Source organism: Balaenoptera physalus (genome assembly GCF_965194825.1).
Source record: "Balaenoptera physalus genome assembly, chromosome: 1".
In the NCBI taxonomy this organism is placed as follows: Eukaryota; Metazoa; Chordata; class Mammalia; order Artiodactyla; family Balaenopteridae; genus Balaenoptera; species Balaenoptera physalus.
Window position 1 is genome coordinate 62,689,778 of NC_138882.1, and position 18,729 is coordinate 62,708,506.

General features: G+C 40.0%; 3 protein-coding genes across 5 annotated transcripts in view; 2 read left to right on the forward strand and 1 right to left on the reverse strand.

Annotated features, from left to right (window-relative positions):
- The window catches only part of FIRRM (FIGNL1 interacting regulator of recombination and mitosis), a gene marked incomplete at its 5' end in the record, with an annotated part of 325,889 nt that overhangs the window by 103,522 nt on the left and 203,638 nt on the right, over window positions 1-18,729 (reverse strand). The window lies entirely within an intron of this gene.
- Window positions 630-12,102, forward strand: SELE (selectin E). Of its 2 annotated transcripts, none has more exons than XM_082437914.1 (13): window positions 630-1,625; window positions 1,966-2,049; window positions 2,635-3,021; window positions 3,581-3,688; window positions 4,105-4,290; window positions 5,086-5,271; window positions 5,379-5,567; window positions 6,753-6,941; window positions 7,153-7,329; window positions 7,894-8,004; window positions 8,761-8,782; window positions 8,891-8,960; window positions 10,209-12,102. In XM_082437914.1, the coding sequence occupies exons 1-12, from the start codon at window positions 1,421-1,423 to the stop codon at window positions 8,943-8,945; spliced, it is 1,899 nt and encodes a 632-aa protein (XP_082294040.1). In that variant the 5' UTR covers window positions 630-1,420; the 3' UTR covers window positions 8,946-8,960; window positions 10,209-12,102. The 2 variants fall into 2 exon arrangements, with proteins under 2 accessions (XP_082294040.1, XP_082294039.1); XM_082437913.1 differs by having other exon boundaries at window positions 631-1,625; window positions 8,888-8,960.
- The window catches only part of SELL (selectin L), a 31,025-nt gene continuing 24,514 nt past the window's right edge, over window positions 12,219-18,729 (forward strand). For both annotated transcript variants that reach the window (XM_082438595.1, XM_082438596.1), the window contains exon 1: window positions 12,219-17,972. In XM_082438595.1, coding sequence (XP_082294721.1) covers window positions 17,970-17,972 — 3 coding nt within the window. In that variant the 5' untranslated portion in view covers window positions 12,219-17,969. The remainder of the gene's footprint in view (window positions 17,973-18,729) is intronic.

Consider the following 18,729-nt stretch of genomic DNA (forward strand, 5'->3'; position numbering starts at 1 on the left):
ACACTTGTGACTGACTGCTCTTCCACATTTACTGAGCCATAGTGACCACATTACATAAGTAAAGTCTGATTAAAAAAAATAACGTCAGTATCTAGAAAATATAAGAGAGCGGGAGGTAGATGATAACGTCTCTCTTCAGAGCTGGGCAGTTTTAGGAGTTAAATTAGCTAACTGGGTTATTTATTTAATTTTTAAAATCAGTTGTACTCATTGGAATTTTTCTTCTCTTTGCCTGTTTGGCTTAGGTCTTTATGTACATAGAAAGAGCCAGGGCTACCATGTGTAATGAGACAAATTAACCTGTTATTCCCCCCCTCATTCCCCTGCCACTACTACTTCATGCCTGCTTAGAGTACATTCTTAGATGTCCTATTCTAAAAAGCTGTAATTATAGAATATTAGCTTCACTTGATCTCTACAGAACATGGAAAGTAAAAGATTCCCATTTACTGTCTCTACTGTTTGAATTAAACAAGATGCAGTGATGGGGAATGGTGATTGTATATAACTGCCCAAAAGAAATGCCAGTATAAACAGCAGGAATCAGTGATATTTTATTTATATATATATATATATATATATATATATATATATATATATATATATATATATACCCTTCAGTTGCATTTAGACACAGAATTCTTTAAACTGTGTTCTTTTTACTATAAAAGTAATAGAGGGTCATTGCAAAAACTGAGAAAAGCTGAAAATAATCATGAAATTTATAAAAATAACCCCTGAATCCTGCCATCTAGAAATCCACTGTTAACATTTTGATACATTTTTTTATGTTTTTGCAATTCACATTAAAAAATTTTAAACCAAATTTGGGTCAATTAAACACAAGTATATATAGTTTTCATCTTTATTTTCTCACTGAACAAATCATGAATGTTTTGCCAACAGGAATATCTAAGTCTGTTTCCCATTTTTCTTATATTTAAGAAACAAGGCATTATTTCAGACATTTAAGTGGGAGATATTGTTTCTAGTAATTTAGCCATAACTCTGCACAGAATCTGAGGATTAACATTTACTTCATGATTCATTCCAATGAGGTATTGTACCTTAAAATGGATTGAGTTGGTAGGTGAGAAAGAGAAAGAAAGTGAGTGATGACCTAATTGACTGGTATGGGGTAGGAAAATTGAGGGTAATAGCCCATAGATGACACAACTATTCTTGGTTCGCTTAGGGTGATGAAATTCTGATCGCTACCACAATTTCAGGAGAGGGACTACTAATAAGCAAAGTTAAAAAATGTTTAAAGACATAGATTTCATGTTATTGGGATTAAAACCATGCATTTGTGTCATATCGATAGAATTCATGTAAAACTAAAAGGTATGTAAAAAAGGAGAATTCATTGTGACATCATTGTAATTTTTCGCGTTATGGGTATTCCTGGGAAACTTTTTGCATGCTGCCGGGGAATTCCTCTTTACTGGGTTTGGACACATCCTCCTATTACTCACAGGAAGCGTCGTTCTATAAAGGAGCTCCAGCAGGAGCAGTGCTCCACTGTTCTTGGCTGACCTCGCATCAGAACTGCAAGAGTGGCACGAGACAGAAGCAGCAGCAACTCGGGAGGAATCAGACACCGAAACAACTGCTTCACCGAACAGGTAAGTGCAAGAAATCTTTCACTTAACTAATCTGGCCATGAAACACAGATTATTAATATGAACAGATAGGCAAGAAGCCTTCGATAAAAGATCTGTGCAAGCTCTTATTGTATTCAGACAAGTTAAAAGCTGGCTTTTCTCTTTGACCTAAATGATGAGAATCTTAACTTTTATATGTATTCATTTGGGTAAACTTCTTTGAAATGAAGATGGTGGCAAAAGATTCCAATCCTTTATCTGAAAATCTTATGATGTCGCTATACGCATCATTGTAGAATGATTTGAGTAACTGGTAGCCTGGGATTTCATTCTATAATTAATTTTGTACTTTTCCCCCCAGAAAAGCATTTCAAGTCTAATCTTGGGATCAAAAGAAGTCTTGAAGTCATGATTGCTTCACAGTTTCTCTCTGCTCTCACTTTCGGTAAGTCAATGCCCATAGTTAGACCAGGGTGTCTTATCCTTGGCACTACCGACATTTTGGACCAGATAAGTCTTCCTTGTGGGGACTGCCCTGCATTGTAGGTTGTTTAGTAGCATCTCTTGCCTCTCCTCACAATGTGTTGTGCCCTGGGCTAGGAGCAATTTACCTCATTGTGTCTCAGCTTCCTTACATATAAAGAGTTGATCATAAATAACCTATTTCCCAGAGGCATTTTGAGGATTCAGTATTGTGGTTCGTGTAAAGTGCCTCCGACAGTGCTTGGTGGTGCATATTTAGTGCCCAAAAAAGCTTAGTTATTCTGATTATTATTCTACTATTAGGTAGGTATATTGGGTAGGTTATAGTGGGTGAAGCACCAAGTGGAAGGGCAACCACAAAAGAGATACACAGTAAATGGTAGTTTCTCCATTCGTGTACCCATTCTTACTTTGGAAAAGGCGAAAAAAGGTTGAGTCAACCCAAAGGCCACTAGATGCCAAAAAAAAGACAACAAAAGGTCCAGTTAACAGAGTCAAACCATAGCAGGACTAAACTTTCCCATTCCTTTCACATTTTCCCCCTTAGCGCTTCTCCTGTTTAAAGAAAGTGGAGCCTGGTCTTACAACGCCTCCACGGAAACCCTGACTTTTGATGAGGCCAGTGCTTATTGCCAGCAAAGGTACACACATCTGGTTGCAATTCAAAACCAGGAAGAGATTAAACACCTGAACTCTGCATTCAGCTATTCACCAAGTTACTACTGGATCGGAATCAGAAAGGTCAACGATACATGGACCTGGATAGGGACCCAGAAGCCTTTGACTGAAGAGGCCGCAAACTGGGCTCCAGGTGAACCAAACAATAAGCAAAACAAGGAGGACTGTATAGAGATCTACATCAAGAGAGAAACGGACTCGGGCAAGTGGAACGATGAGAGATGCAGCAAAAAGAAGCTCGCCTTGTGCTACACAGGTAGGGAGTTTGTGGCAGCAGTGGGAGGGAGATTCAGTGCGTGAGCATCTTGACAGATTGTGGACTGTATGCAAAAACTGGTCTCTATTGTGGGAATTTTATGTTCTAAAAGATACGGTTTTAAAACATTCTGTTTGATGTTTTAAAACAGAATGTGTTTTTGCTTCTTTGTGTGAATGTAGACAAGAATGTATGTATTTATGTATACATATATGCATATATATAGGTCTATACTTATATACAGTGTGTGTACACACACACGATACATTTTGAGCTACTTGTTGTTTATGTGCCATAAGGAAACTCTCTTTAGAGTTTGTGATAAAGGGAATTTTCTATTTGGGGAGCCAGTTACAGCTATACCCCTGACATTAACATCAAGGTTTCAAATGGTTGAGCCTAAAACTCAGCTTTGGCATTTCACCAAGCACTTCTATTAAAATCTCTGGCACTCTGTATCATTGGTGACATCCCCGTTACACACTGTTGACCCTGAATTCCTAAAGAAACTCATTTGAAGCACAATAACAATCGTCACCACGGACTGTCTTTTCCACAGCTGCCTGTACCCCAACATCCTGCAGTGGCCATGGTGACTGTACAGAGACCATCAACAGCTACACTTGTCAGTGCCACCCCGGCTTCAAGGGACTCAAGTGTGAGCAAGGTAAGGCTTGGTCTCACCTTTTCCTTTGCTAGAGATGGTAGGAGGATTTTGTGTCCCAGCTGGCTTCGGAGTCAGGTCTGCATGCCTTCCCTTCCCTGGGGCATATGGTTTCAGAAGGTGGTTAAGAGCTGAGGCTATGAAGTCAGACCCTCCTGGCTTTGAATCCCAGATTCACCACTTGTTAATTCCGGCACCTTGACAACATAGTTAAACCCTCTGAGTCCCAGTTTTCTCATTGTAAAATGAGGACAATATAGTACCAACTTCATAGGCTTATGGTTTGGATGATGTGAACAAATGCAGACACAACATTTTCATAGTGCCTGCTATTCAATAAACAGTAGTTAGAGTTTCCAGGGTTCTTCCCACCTGATAAGGTGAGAGAGGAGCAGAATTGATTTGGTTTCCCTTTTCAGTTGTGACCTGTCAGGCACAGGAAGCCCCTGAGCACGGAAGCCTGGTTTGCAACGACCCTTTGGGGAGCTTCAGCTACAATTCTTCCTGCTCTGTCAGCTGTGGGGAGGGCTATCTCCCAAGCAGCACGGAGGCGACCCAGTGCACTTCCTCCGGAGAATGGAGTGTTCCTCTTCCAGCCTGCAATGGTAAGTCTCTCGCAGAAGGCACAGAAGATTCTCTAACTCGTCCCTCATCGCCTTACTTTTTATCCAATTTATACCATTTTCAGCACGTCAGGGAAAGTTCTTTTAAACGTGTCCTAATTAAACAAGTTCTAATTAAACTTGTTCTCTTGGCCAATATATATGGCCAATACGGTACCAGCTGGCTTTGAGAGAGGTTTTTATCCTATGTTTGACATAAGCGTTTCTGGGGCTCCGGTGATTTGTAAGAAAACACATAAAACAGTGGAACCATACTCTTAACATCTTAATGACTTTCCCCTTGCTCTGTTTAACTTCACCCATGCAACTGGACCAATTTAAGATCATGATAATCAAGCAGCCTCAGTATACCCTGTTCTCTCTGTCTTATCTTTCTAGGCCAAAGACAAAAAAATTCTTTCCTCCAGGTCATGCTGGGTTAAAATAAATGAATGTTCTGTGTACGTCGGGATTGTTTTTTTTATCACTAGTCATAAATCCTGATCTAGAATCTGTTATTTTTCTTTGTTTTTGCCTTATGTAAAATAGAGACCTGATGAGAGAGATCTGATAAAATAGATCAGAAACCACTTAGCATAGTCAGAGTCAATCAGAGAAGATGAAAAGATCAAGAAAAAAGCATAAAAACTTTATTGGGTGTGCGCATGTCCCCAAGGATGAACACAGGGCTTTGGGATCTACCCTCTGATCTATCTTACTGTATTATAAATTCCAGTTCAATAAGAAGTGAGTATGTCACTCTTCTGTAAAATTCATGGTGTTCTTTCAAATCCCCAGTGGCTAAATGTGATGCTTTGACAAATCCTGTCAATGGAGTTGTGAAATGCTTCCAAAGCCACGGAAGCTTCCTGTGGAACACCACCTGTGAATTTGAGTGTAACGAAGGATATAAACTCACTGGACCCCAGCACCTGCAGTGTATCTCCTCTGGGATTTGGGACAACAAGAAACCAACATGTAAAGGTACAGTGGTTCTACATCAGGGTTTACTGTAAACATTCTTTTTTCTCAACCTATACTCCAAATGGGTAAGCCAGACCTGCTAATGTAAACTGGGACATGTGTTACAGCTGTGACATGTGATGCCATCAGCCATCCTCAGAATGGCACTGTGAGCTGTAGCCACTCCCCTGCTGGAGAGTTCACCTATAAGTCATCCTGCCACTTCACCTGTGCGGAAGGCTTCGTGTTGCAGGGGCCAGCCCAGGTTGAATGCACTACCCAGGGGCAATGGACACAGCAGCTCCCAGTTTGTGAAGGTAAGCCTGAGAGTCTCCTTTACACTCTCCCTTTCTCAAAGAGCAGCAGTCTTCAAATGTGAAGCACTGAAAATGAAACCTGAGGCCTACTTTAACTATAGTAATCAGATCTGATGGGCAACATTCATCTTATGTTTTTGAGATGCATATAAAAGAACTGTCCAGGGAAAGGATTGTATGTAGTAAGAGTGGATGCTTTGCTGGTTTCTTAACTGTACTGGACTAATATAACTTTATAGACATTGGCATGGAGTAAGCAGAAATCTTAAGCTGAAGGGAAATCACATTAGAAAATTGACAAAGTAGGATTATGAGAACATGATTTGATTCCAAAATACTTGTCATACCTTTCTTCTGAAATTGCTCATAACTAGCAGTGATGAAAATGTTTCAAGTGTGGTGTCAGATATAGAGACCCCCTTAATATATACATAAGCACTAAAATTTAGTTTCATTTAATTTAATAAAGCAAGAGCAAGGACATTGAAAGCAAGCAGTTTTCACTATCAGGTACTGGCATTTTTGTAGCCAAATACAGCACAGAATGATTTACAGTGGCAAAAAAACACAAGACAAAAACCAAACTGCAAAGCAGACAAATTTTATGTGGCTGCCTTCTTATCTTCCTTTCTTTCTGGCCTCATCTGTAAGCATCCAGGACCCATAAGTTGCTCCCTGACTACATAAAATCTTTCCCCTGACCCTGACTTCTTTCACATGTCAGAACAGAGCTCAGGAACCATTGGTCCTGTTAAAGGCTGTCCTTTAATTAGTACCCCTATCAATGAAGGGACCGGAATTCAAAGAAAACACAGCCATCTCTCACTTGTCCAGGGACTAACGAAGAGTCTTGAATTCTCTGAGTGTTCCTTTGTCCAAAGCGATCTGGGTTCAGTCGTCAAATGCCAAGTACTATCCAGTTCCACTACATTATTTTCTGACCATAATTTTGGTAGCTCAGCTTTCCCGTGAAAGCTTTGTCCAGCCCAGAGAGAGGCTACATGAGTTGTCTTCTGAAAGACAACTAGTCTAGCGCTTCTAGTACTTCTGAAAGTTTCCAAAGTGGGTCCATGGGTGAGTTTTCCTGTGAGCACTATTGAAGAGCTATAGGGACTTGGTTACCTCAGGAAACCTGTTGCTGCCCGATAGAAACAAGCTTCTAATGTACTCACTCATGTCTTCCAGCTGTGAAATGTGATGCTGTCTCTCAGCCCAGAAGTGGTTCAGTGAACTGTACCCATTCCCCCACCGGAGAGTTTACCTACAAGTCCTCCTGTGCCATCAGCTGTGAGGAAGGCTTTGAATTACATGGATCAGCTCAACTTGAGTGCACATCTCAGGGACAGTGGACACAGGAGGTCCCCTCCTGCCAAGGTAGGACTGAATTCAATCTTTAAAGGAGTATAGGTCAAGGACCTTAAAACGTTTCTGAACCTAGATTGCCCCAAGGGACTTGATCCTAATTTCCTACATGCTGAAAACTAAGTAGTGCTTATAAGTTACACTTATTGGTGACTTTTCTGCCAGTTTTAAAAGTTTTCCAGTAGATTTTTCTTAACCTCTACCCATGTCCTATCATTTGCAGTGGTACAATGTTCAAGTTTGGAGGTTCCCGGAAAGATCAACATAAACTGCAGTGGGGAGCCTGTGTTTGGCACCAGGTGTACATTTGCATGTCCTGAAGGATGGACGCTCAAAGGCTCTGCGGCTCTGACATGTGGTGCCACAGGACACTGGTCTGGGATGACGCCTACCTGTGAAGGTGAAGCATTGATTGATGGTGGTTGTCTGGGGGACCAGAGAGAAGAAAGGGAGCTAAGAAAGGAAGCTATCTGGCTGCAGTAATGAACTACCCAGTATATCCAAACCAGAAAGGTCAGAAAGGTTACCCAGGTTAACATTAATGGATGGACCTTTCATTTTATGGGGATAAAGAGAAAACAGAAGAAGTGACATGTCAATGGAATTTTGATAATTGGAAAAAGGAGAGCTAGTGGGAAAAGTTGCGGGGGCGGGGTGGGGGGGAAGGGAAATGAGACAGAGAGTGAGAAAAAGAGAGAGAGAGAGAGGTTAACCAAGGTGTGCTGTGAAAGCTTGGTAAGTTAGAGCTCTGCCTAGCCAGGCTGGGAGATAAGCTCGCGAAAGGTGGTTTGGGGCTGATCTCTAAGGCCTTTAGTACCATGTCTCTGCCTCATGTATTGAACTAGATGACTCTTCTGCTTTGTACACTGTAACCAGTGCACAAAGAAAAGGGCAAATGGACAGAACGGAAAGACTTTGAATTTAATTCCTTCTCATGACAGTTTACCCCCCTCTGTTTCCTTAGCTCCTCCTGAGTCCCAAACTCCCTTGGCAGTTGGACTTTCTGCTGCTGGGATCTCCCTCATGACATTAGCATCATTTCTCTTCTGGCTTCTGAAACGCCTTCAGAAGAAAGGTAAGGGCATTTATGAATGTACTCCAAGAAGGTTTTTGAAAAAAATTATTTTCTCATTGATGAGTCATGTTATCTCTCACAGATTTAAAAAGTAATTAGACTCTAGTCACTAGTCATTAGACACTGATAAACTGCAGGGTTATTAAGCAGAAGTCTTAGGGAAAGAGTTTCAGGAAATACAAATGTTAGTGTGCTCACATCGTACAACTCCCTGGGATGCTATTCACATTGAATGCTGTGGTCCCCCTGGGAGTTGTTGCAATGAGGCTGCCATAATTAGCGGTCCTGGGAAAATCAATAAAATGTTTCCAAACATTTTATTTGGAATACAGGCTTAAATATGGGAGTATCTCAGGGGACATGCAAACACATCTAGCCACACTCCTGGTTTGTTTGACCTACGGAGTCTTTAACATTTTTTGAATTAAGTTCTGACATTTACAGAATAGGAGATTTCACATCTAATCCAGATCTGAGATTTCTCATGGCAAATTGGAAGACAGCTGAACCTGGCAAGCAGAGCATGTTGCTATCCGCTTGCATTAGGAAGCTGCTGTGTCCTTTGCATGAGCGTGCACTTTCCATCCCCTGCCCTACCCGCTTGTTGCCACCAAGCCGTGTCTGGGCTCTGATAATTACAGGGGCCGGGAAGGTACTGAGTTTGCAACCCCTGAGGAAAAGAGTCATATTGTTTCAGGATTTAATGTATCCTTAAAAGTCATTTAGTCTAAATGAATGGTTTTCTTTCTCTTGCAGCAAAAAAATTTGTTCCTGCCAGGTAAGCTGCACTCTTGTATAAAGCATGCCATTGAACATTTTACACATTTTTCTCTCTTCATGCTGGAAACCAGTGCTTTACTTAGTGTTCTCATGTATTCCACAGCAGCTGCCAAAGCCTTCAATCAGATGGATCCTACCAAACGCTTTCCGAGTTAATTTAAGCCCAAAGGAATCAGGTAAGACTTGAAAATCACATATGGTTTTGAAAGAAGATATCTTCTCTACATGTTCTGTTGCTCCTGGAACCTTCTGAACCTGCAGTGTCTAGGGAGGAAATCACCACCTTCATGTTATTTTAGGGAAAGTTGTTTCATTTTTTTGGAGGAGGAGAGGAAAGGAACAAGGATCTGGCCTTTATGGAGTCATTTCATTTATGAACATGAATAATAATCATAGTTAACCTTTATATGGCACTTACTATGTTCTAGGAACTGTTCTAAGCTAGGACTTATATGAGATAAGGGCTATTGTATTTATTATTATATAGATGAAGAAAATGAGGCACAGAGAACTTAATGCCTAAAATCTCAAAACTAGTTAAGTGGTATAGCCAGGATTCACACCAGGCAGTCTGGCTCTAAAATCTGTGTTCTTAACCACTCTGCTCTCCTTTGTGAGAATTTGGAAGGCTCAAGTCCCCTCCGAATAGATTTTTAAAAAATTAATAGACATTTTTGTGTGTGCAGTTTCAGGTTTACAGAAAATTCAGTAGAAAGTACAGAGTTCCAGCATATCCCCTCATGCCCTCCAATTTCCTCTATTATTTTTTAAAAATTTATTTATTTATTTTATTTTTGGCTGTGTTGGGTCTTCATTGCTGCCCGCGGGCTTTCTCTAGTTGCGGCGAGTGGGGGACTCCCCTTGTTGCGGTGCGCGGGCTTCTCATTGCGGTGGCTTCTCTTGCTGCGGAGCACGGGCTCTAGGCACAGGGGCTTCAGTAGTTGTGGCTCGCGGGCTCTAGAGCGCAGGCTCAGTAGTTGTGGTGCACGGGCTTAGTTGTTCCACGGCATGTGGGATCTTCCCGGACCAGGGCTCGAACCCGTGTCGCCTGCATTGGCAGGTGGATTCTCAACCACTGCGCCCCCAGGGAAGCCCTCCTCTATTATTAACATCTTACATTTGTATGGTATTTTGTTACAATTGATGGGCCAGTATTGATACATTATTATTAACTAAATCCCACAGTTTACAGTAGGGTTTTGTATATTCCATGGGTTTTGACAAATGTATAATGACATGTATCCGCCATTACAGTATCATGCAGAATGGTTTCACTATCCCAGCTATATAGGATTTTGCTGTTTGCATTTGGACTAGCCTTGTGAGAGTGCACGCAGCTGTCTGTGCTAGAAGGGGAGTTCTGTCGCTGCTGTCAGGATGCAAAATATTAAATGTCCTGACCGCATGCACTCTTATCATTGCAGGAGCACAGGTACATTAGGGAACTAGAACGATACCCTGAAGGCGGCAGAGACAGAGAGGTCTGCTTGGGTCTCTGGCCCTTCTCACCTACTACACCCGCTGGCTGCCTTTATAACTGGGATTATGGTACCTACAAGGACTTCAACGGACTAAAATCCAGTGGGCAAGTCCAGCCTGCCACCAAAAAGACTCAGTTTTCTCCTTTCCGGTGCTGGCTACTGGAAGGAAAGAATATTCGCTTCCATGCAAGAGTGAAGAGACTAAGGCTCTGGAATCTCAGAATTCCTTTTCTAACTCACCCTTCGCTCACTGTAAAATCTTGTGGTGCAACACACTATTTTGAGGTGCTGTTTCTTTCTTTTGTCCCTCACAGTGTTTGAACTGCTGCTTATGTAGTCGCTGTCATTGGGATGAATAATACTTGTCAAGAGTTTAGAGGAAACAAATTGGTCAAAGATATTCTATTAACAGACCTGGAAAAAAAAATGACAAATTTTTAATGCCGTGGGGTGACGACATTGGAAAGGTTGTTAATGGTGGAAATTCTGTTTAGCACTCTGTGGGAGTGCAAACACAGTCTTAATCACTTTTATCCCTGTGGGATTCAGTGCTTTTTAAAGTACTTTTAGAGGCTGTGTGTTCTTTTTACTTGCATTGACTATAGTATAAAGTCCATAAGTCTTAATTCAGTACAAGTGTGGTAGGGACTTTAAAATATGTAAATATTAGGACTATAATAGGGTAAAAGTTGCTTATTCCAGATCTTTATTAACAAATTCTAAAGTTTCATCTGTAGTAAATGTATTTCAAAAAGGGCAAATACTGTGCCCTAGCAATGCATAAACCAGTATAAAGTTCTGAATATTTGACTACAGTTTCTTTAAAAAACATGAGTAATCTCAGGAGAGCAAAATCCGCATGGCACACACTTGTACACTGTCAGGTATTTTTTCATAGCTATATGGTTTCTATGATGAAAAACTTCCATGAGGTTAAATGTTCTGATTTGATAAAAGCATAAATGCAAACAAACGAAGGTACAGTTTTATGAATGTCTTTCTTGGTAAAAAACATATAGATATATAAATGTGTTTTGCATTCCTACAAAGATGTTTGTCAGATGTGATGTGTCAACATACAATTCTTGTATATTACATAAGATTTTAAATCCATGCTAGAAACATACCACGTAATGGATCTGTCCAGTGGATTTTTTAAAAGTAAAGATGTCTAATAAGTATTCCCTAATAAGTGTTCCCTAATTGTCCCTAATTGTTTGTCTGTTTGGGTGTTCTTAAAGAGAGGAAAGCCTGAATGAGCAAGTATTTGTATTTATTGATAAGAGAGTTCAAAATTCCTAAGGAATCCCTAGTTATTGGTTGATCACTGGCCATAAGAGATACTGGGCCAGTAATTGCCAAAGCTGCTCCAACCTTGCAGGATAGTATAAGAATCAAAACTCTCCCACCCTTTCATTAACTTAGGATGTGTTGAAAAAGCAAAATTTCAGAGAAGTGCTGGCTGCACACTGGCAAAGACAAAACCAAAAGGAAACAGAGAGATATGATAAGGATCAGAACAGCAGAGGTTTTTAAGGGGCAAAAGAACTCTGGGAAATAAAGGAGAGAGAGAAAAAAAAAAAAACAAGTATTATGAGCAGGCTACATATGGAATGAATTATTGTTTTCTTTGAAATTGTTCAAATGTTGTAAATATTTGTATATGCTGCATTGGAAATAGCCGTGTGAAATATAAATGTGGTCTGTGTTTGGGTCTTATAAAATATTTAAAATTACGATTTAAAATGTTTTAAGTATGTATTTATTTAAGCTTATGTCATACCTATTGTATTTGACATGGCATTATGAAGTTTTATAATAAACATGTTTATATTTAGCCCTGTGTACAGGCTCTTTCTTTTTTTTTTTTTTTGGTCAGGCTCTTTCTTAAAAATTCTGTTTTACTTAGATAAAAGATACCATAAAAGTCATCCTTTTTAAGTGTACAATCCAACAGCTTCTGGTATATTTACAAGATCCTGTGATCATCACTGCTATCTAACTCTGGAAGACTTCTATCTCCCCAAAAAGAGACCCAGGATCCATTAGAAGTCACTCTCCATCTTCCCCAGCCACTGGTAACTACTAATCTACTTTTTGCCTCTATAAATTTACTTATTGTGGGCATTTCATACAAATAGAATCATACAGTACGTGGCCTGTTGTGTCTAGCTTCTTTCATTTAACGAAACGTTTTCAAGGTTCAGCCATTTTGTACCATGTATCAGTACTCCATTCCTTTTTATAAACTGAATAATACTCTATTGTATGAATATGCCACATTTTCTTTTTCCATTCATCAACTGATGGACCTTTGGATTGTTTCTGCTTTTTGGCTATTGTGAATAATGCTGCTATGAACATTCATGCACAAGTTTTTGAGTAGACTTATGTTTTCGGTTCTCTTGGACATATACCCAGAAATGGAATTGTTGGGTCATATGGTAACTTCACGTTTTACTTTTTGAGGGACTGCCAAATTGTTTCCCAAAAGGTAGCACCATTTCACAAGCCCACCAGCAATGTATGAAAGTTCCTATTTCTCCACATTCTGTTCAATACTTGTTATTGTCTGTCATTTTGATTATCACCACCCTAATGGGTATGAAGTAGTATACATATGGGCTTTTGCATCAATACTCTACAGTTGTCTGAAAAAGTTTTAATAATCTGAAAACAGTCATTAAGCTCAATGAAACAAAGACTCCTAGAGTCTTTGCATCATGTCAGTCTCAATTCTAGGCTGCTCAAGTCAACCAATTCATCTTGATTTATTCTGCAGACACTAGACACTAGAATAGTGTCAAGGCACAAAGCCTGGTGTGTACCAAGCTAAAAACCACCTTGAGAATCTCACCGCTATCAAAGAATCCGAATACCTGAATTTCCTAAGAAAACATGGTTTAACTTTTGGCTTGGTTATCCAGACTAAAAAAAAAAGAAATGTGGCTATAACACTGTTACAGACTACAGTTGTTTTCACTTTGATTTTATACTTCTTCTTAGCTCAAAGTATTACTTAAGAGAAAATTAAAGAAAAAAATGAAAAACAAGGATAGATTCTGCTAATTAGGGCTGTTTTCATGTAGGACTGAAATGGGTACACACTTGAGACATCAGCTTGAAGTGCAGAGAAAGCAGGAATGTTAGCTTTTCTAGGTCTAAAAAAAAAGAGAGTAAATTGAACAAATTAAATGTATTCAGAAGGAAAACAGGTGCCCAAGTCAAATGGACATAGGCAAGTAGAAAGCGCAGAAGTGCAAAGTAGAACAATTCTTGGCATCAGCAGGTTAAAAGATTAGAAAAGAACTTTTTAATGAAAGAAAACAAACATCTACCTAAACAGAAAGCTTTTGTTCTTCTTTCAATTCGAAATAATAAATATAGTATCTACCTCAAAATTTTAGGATCTCTCTCCCAAAAGATTCTAAGCCAAGAGAAATTAAAATATTTCTCTCTTCATTTATGCATATATATAGTCATGCTGCTGGTTTATAAAATCATTTGACTGCAAAGAGGCATGTAGCAATAAGACGAGCCTCCTGTCTTGCCAATCAATCAATCAATCAATTAATAAAACCACAACAGACTTTTGGTCAAAATCAAGGAGATTTTTTTCCCTCTCCTTGATCTCCCAATGGTGCCAAATCCTATCAATAGTCCCTTTAGTAACTTTCATCAACTGATTCCCACTGATAGCTCTCAGAACGGTTCCTTATCACCACCCCTGGACTAAATGATAAAATCTCCACAAACTCATTAGTCTTCAGGTTCTTATTTGGCTCTTGGGATGTACTCTGGTTCCAATATTTAGATATTTCATATAAATGGAATCACACAATATCTGTCCTTTTGTGACAGGCTTCTTTCACTTAGCATAATGTTTTCAAGATTCGTCTGTGTTAGAAGCATGTATCAGGACTTCATTCCTTTTTATGGCTGAGTAATATTCCATAGCATAGGTAAACGTGTATTAAATTTAAAGCAAATTTCTCACTGTATTCCCCCCAAAAATGTTTTCAACAAACGTAAGATCCATCCATATGATTCAAAGGCATCCATATGAAAAAAAGCTTTGACAAAAGCCAAAAAAACACCATTGGTGAACTCAGTGAGAGGAATTTAGTGAGAGGCTAAGCTGATGTGGTCCAAGTCTTCTAGAAATCTACCTTGATATAAGGGCAGAATTTAAAATGTATGAAAAAGTGAATGGATTGCCTGTATATTTGACAATGGTCACTACATAGCTCCCACACACACCATAAATAAATAAATAAGGAAAGAAAGCAAGAAAGCAAACTTTGGATGGGACCTAAGGTTGCTCCTTCTCTCTGACAAGGGCCTCAAGTGTTGGGATACCATGTAGACATCATGCAACCCTGGGACATGATATAGTTTTGGCTGGGTGCCAGAAGACCAAAACTAGCTTTCTGAAGAAAGCCCTGGCTATTTCTACAATTTTTAAAGAAGAATAGAAATGTCCAGAAAACTAACAGAATAACAAAGATATCCAGAAAAATGATGACTAAGAAGAAAAGGTAAAGTCTTCCCTTTAAAAAAATGTCATTTATAGTTTATGACCACGAAGAGGTTTGTTTATCCATTTATCCATCCTTTTGTTTAACTGATATTTACTGAATGCTGGACTTTCTCCTTCTGGAAATATGGAGGATTAATATTCTGAAAACCCCTACCAGTATAATATTAACAATTGCTAGGTGGATTACAACAGCTTGCTTTAAATAAATAGCTGAGCTTACAAAAAACAATGGAAATCTCAGAGGACAAAAATGACTAGGGAGCAGGGACCTGACCATCCAAGACTTTGTAAGCCAACGTAAGGACTTTAGATTTTACTCTGAGTGGGTTGAGAAGCCGTTGGAGGGTTTTGAACAGGGGAGTGAAGTGGTCTGACTTGTGTTCTTTTGTGCTTGTTATATTCTCCCCCTGTCCAACTGTCATCTAGCATCCATTCCCACCATTCCTTGCTCAGTGTCCCGGGGGGGGGCTGACCTCTGCAGATTGCATCACCAAGTCACTGGTAGGCTGGTTTCCAATTGATTTAACTAATAAGGGGCTCCTAAAGGAGACCAGAGAATGACAAGAGACAGTGGTCAGGGTGTTTCTGACCCACTCTTTTCCCTCTTTGGTGCTCTTTCTGGAAGCAGCTGCATCCTTCCTCCACTACGACTTCTCTAGGGTCCCAGTCCTCACTGGGTCATGATACACTATCTCCTCCCCTTGAATTTTTAGTCTCAGAGATGCAAGAGCTTCCTATATTGCCAGTCCCTGGATAGCTCATTTTCTTTTGTTTGTTCTCTTAACCTTGTTGTTAATCTGTTGTAAGTGGCCCCTCCATTAAGGGCTCTTCAGTGGGTGAAGAATTCACCCATCTGGGGTCAATTTTGTTTCTGGCTGGGCCCCTGAATGATACACATTTTAGCTGAATCACTTAAGTTATTTTGTTGAAAACAGGCTATAAGAGGAAAAGAGTAGAAACATGGAGTCCAGGTGGGAGGCTTTTGCAGCAGTAACATAGGTGAGAGATGATGGTGGTTTGGATGTGTAATAAAATAGAAGTGAGTGAATGCTGAAAATATTTTGATGATAAAGCCAAAAAGTTGCTGACATATTGGATATGAGTTGTGAGAAGAAGAGAGGAGTCCCAGTTAACTCCAAATCTTTGGCTTAAGTAACCGGAAGGATGGGGTTATAATTTACTGAGATGGGAAAGGCTGTGGGAAGAGCCCACCAGGTTTGGAGGAAATTCAGAAGTTCAGTTCGATACATGTACAATTTGAGAGGCTTATAAAGGAACTAAATGGAGATATGAGGTAGGCATTTGGCTGGGAATGGGGAACATTCCCAGGGCAGGGGGATGGGCTGGATGGAAACATAAATTTGAAAGTTGTCAGCATTTAGCTGGTAATCAAAGTGAAGAGACTGGATTGGATCATCAAGTTTGTGAAGGTAAATAAGAAGAGAAAAGCAGTGAGCACTGGAGCACTCCAAAGATTTTGTGGTTGGACAGATGAGGGAGAATCAACAAATGAAACAGAGAAGGACTAGTCAGGGAAGTAGGAGGAAATCTAGGAGCTGATTGGTCAAATAAGATGAGGACAGATAACTGGCTTTCGGCTTCAGTGAAGTGGAAGACCTTGGCAAGAGCAATCTCAGATGTGGTTGGAAGCCCGACTGGACAAGGGTTGAGAGAATTGAAGGAAAGGACTGAGAAACACGGGTCTAGCCATGTCTTTGGGGTGTAGCAGGAGTACTGGCACCTCTGGGTCTTCTTGGCTCCAGGTTGGTCCCCACTTCAACATGTCTTCCAAGCTCCTTCCAGCAGTGCAGCTTAATCATCAAGAGCATAGTTTCCAGAACCGACTGGCCCTGGTTCAAAACCCCAGCCGTGTCTCTTACTAGCTCTGTGACTAAGGCAACTTTCTTAACCTCTCTGAGACTTTTAAAAATGGGGATAATCATGGTATCCACTGGGGAGCAGTGATATTTAAGCTTTATAAAGGTTAAATAAGGTAATAAATATGGAGGGTTGAGCTCTACAGCTATTGTTATTGTCTTTTTAAAAATGCTAATCTGATTATGTCAGTGACTCTTCCTTTCTATTACCCTTCATCAAACAGGTCCTAATTTTATATGCAGACTCTCTCCTTTACATCTTAGCTTCCAGAAATGTAAATGTACCTGTAGGCCCTGAAACCTGCTAGGGCAAAAAGCTAGAGCTGCTTTGCTCTCTTCAGGACTTACCTTTAGGAGGTGCCATTAACAAGAATGTCCACTAGAGGGTGAGCAAGGAAAGAGGAAGGAGAAAGCTGAAATTAATCCAGTCTTTTGGGTTAGCTCTACTGAAGTTGAACACACTATAAATTTGTCTGAAATAATGTTTTTTTTTCCATTCTTTCTTTTTTTAAAATTTAATTTAATTTGTTTTTTATACAGCAGGTTCTTATTAGTTATCTATTTTATACATATTAGTGTATACATGTCAATCCCAATCTCCCAATTCATCACACCACCACCACCCCCTCCCCACTCTCCCCCCTTGGTGTCCATACATTTGTTCTCTACATCTGTGTCTCTCAAAATAATGTTTTGATTGTGTGGTGCTTGCAATTATCAGGGGTCCTCTACCATGGATAACCAGGAGTTAGTCTAATGTTTATAAAAAGAAAGGAGAGAGACAGAGACAGAGACAGACAGAGACAGAGAGGAGGAGAAGAAGAAGAAGAAGAAGGAGAAGAAGAAAGAGAAGGAGAAGGAGAAGAAGAAGGGGAGGAGGAGCAGGAGGGGGAGGAAGAGGAGGGGGGAGGAGGAGGAGGAGATTGGAAGGATGGAAGGAATGAAGGGAGGGAGGAAGGAAGTGAGGAAGGAAATAAGGAAGGAAGAAGGGAGAATCTAGCAATAATGTCCTTGGTCAGCAGCTCTTTTTTTCTCAGGGTAGGTGTTAGAGGCCAGACTAGGAAAGGGGTGGGGAAAGAGGAACAGAAGAGGTGGGGGAAGAGGAGGGATCAGGGGAGGGGGAGGATGTGAACCTTGGTTAGAGAAATAAAAGAAAGTAAGCCTTTCTGGGGACAGTGAGTGCAATCTCCCTGTACACCCATCCTTGGGCAAGGACCCCGAGACCTTTGGTGGTGCGCCCAGAGGCTGAAGTGCTACCGAAGAACTAGAGAAGGACGGAGCAAAGCCATGGTAAGCTTTTCAGCCTAAAAGATTTCCAGATGCTCAGATAGAACCTCTTCTTGGGATGCAGAGGCAGGTGGCAAAGGAAAAGAAGCAACTCATTTCTTTTTTGGTTTTAAAAAAGCCAAAACTAAAAATGCTGAGTCTAATTTAAAAAGTGCTCCTAGAATCTCTCTTCTCAGATGTGCTGATTTCTTCTCCTTGACTTGTCTCTGGTGAGGTTCTCGAAGAAGTACTACTATCTAGTTGAAATTAGCACTCTTGTGACTAAACATTGGCGCTAACCTGAGAATTGATACACTTCAGAAAAGATGGTGTTAAGGTGTGAAGAAAATTTGTGGTCTTGTCATTTGAGTTGCTCAAAATGTGTTTCTTTCTAGTTCAAAAAAAAAATGAACTCCTTTTTTTTAGTAGTGTCTGTTTGGTTACCTAATTCTTTTAGGTATTTGAAGCATTGACCCATCATAGTCAAGTGTGAGATTTTAACATTAAATCTAGACATCAATAGTTCATTAAAGACCAAAGGACATTTTAAAAATATACATACTAAATATCAAATAGTTTCATCTGACAGCTCAGCAGATAAGTAGACACAAAAAAATTACTAAAATGTAGAAAAAATCAGAACAGTAACAATCAGCAACTTGAAGCTAAAATATGAAAAAACAATAACATCAACTATGCATCAGTTTTGAGGCAAATTTAATTCTACTTTTTCACCCATGTCTGAGAAATCTCTTGCCTCAGACAGGTTTAGTAGGCATAA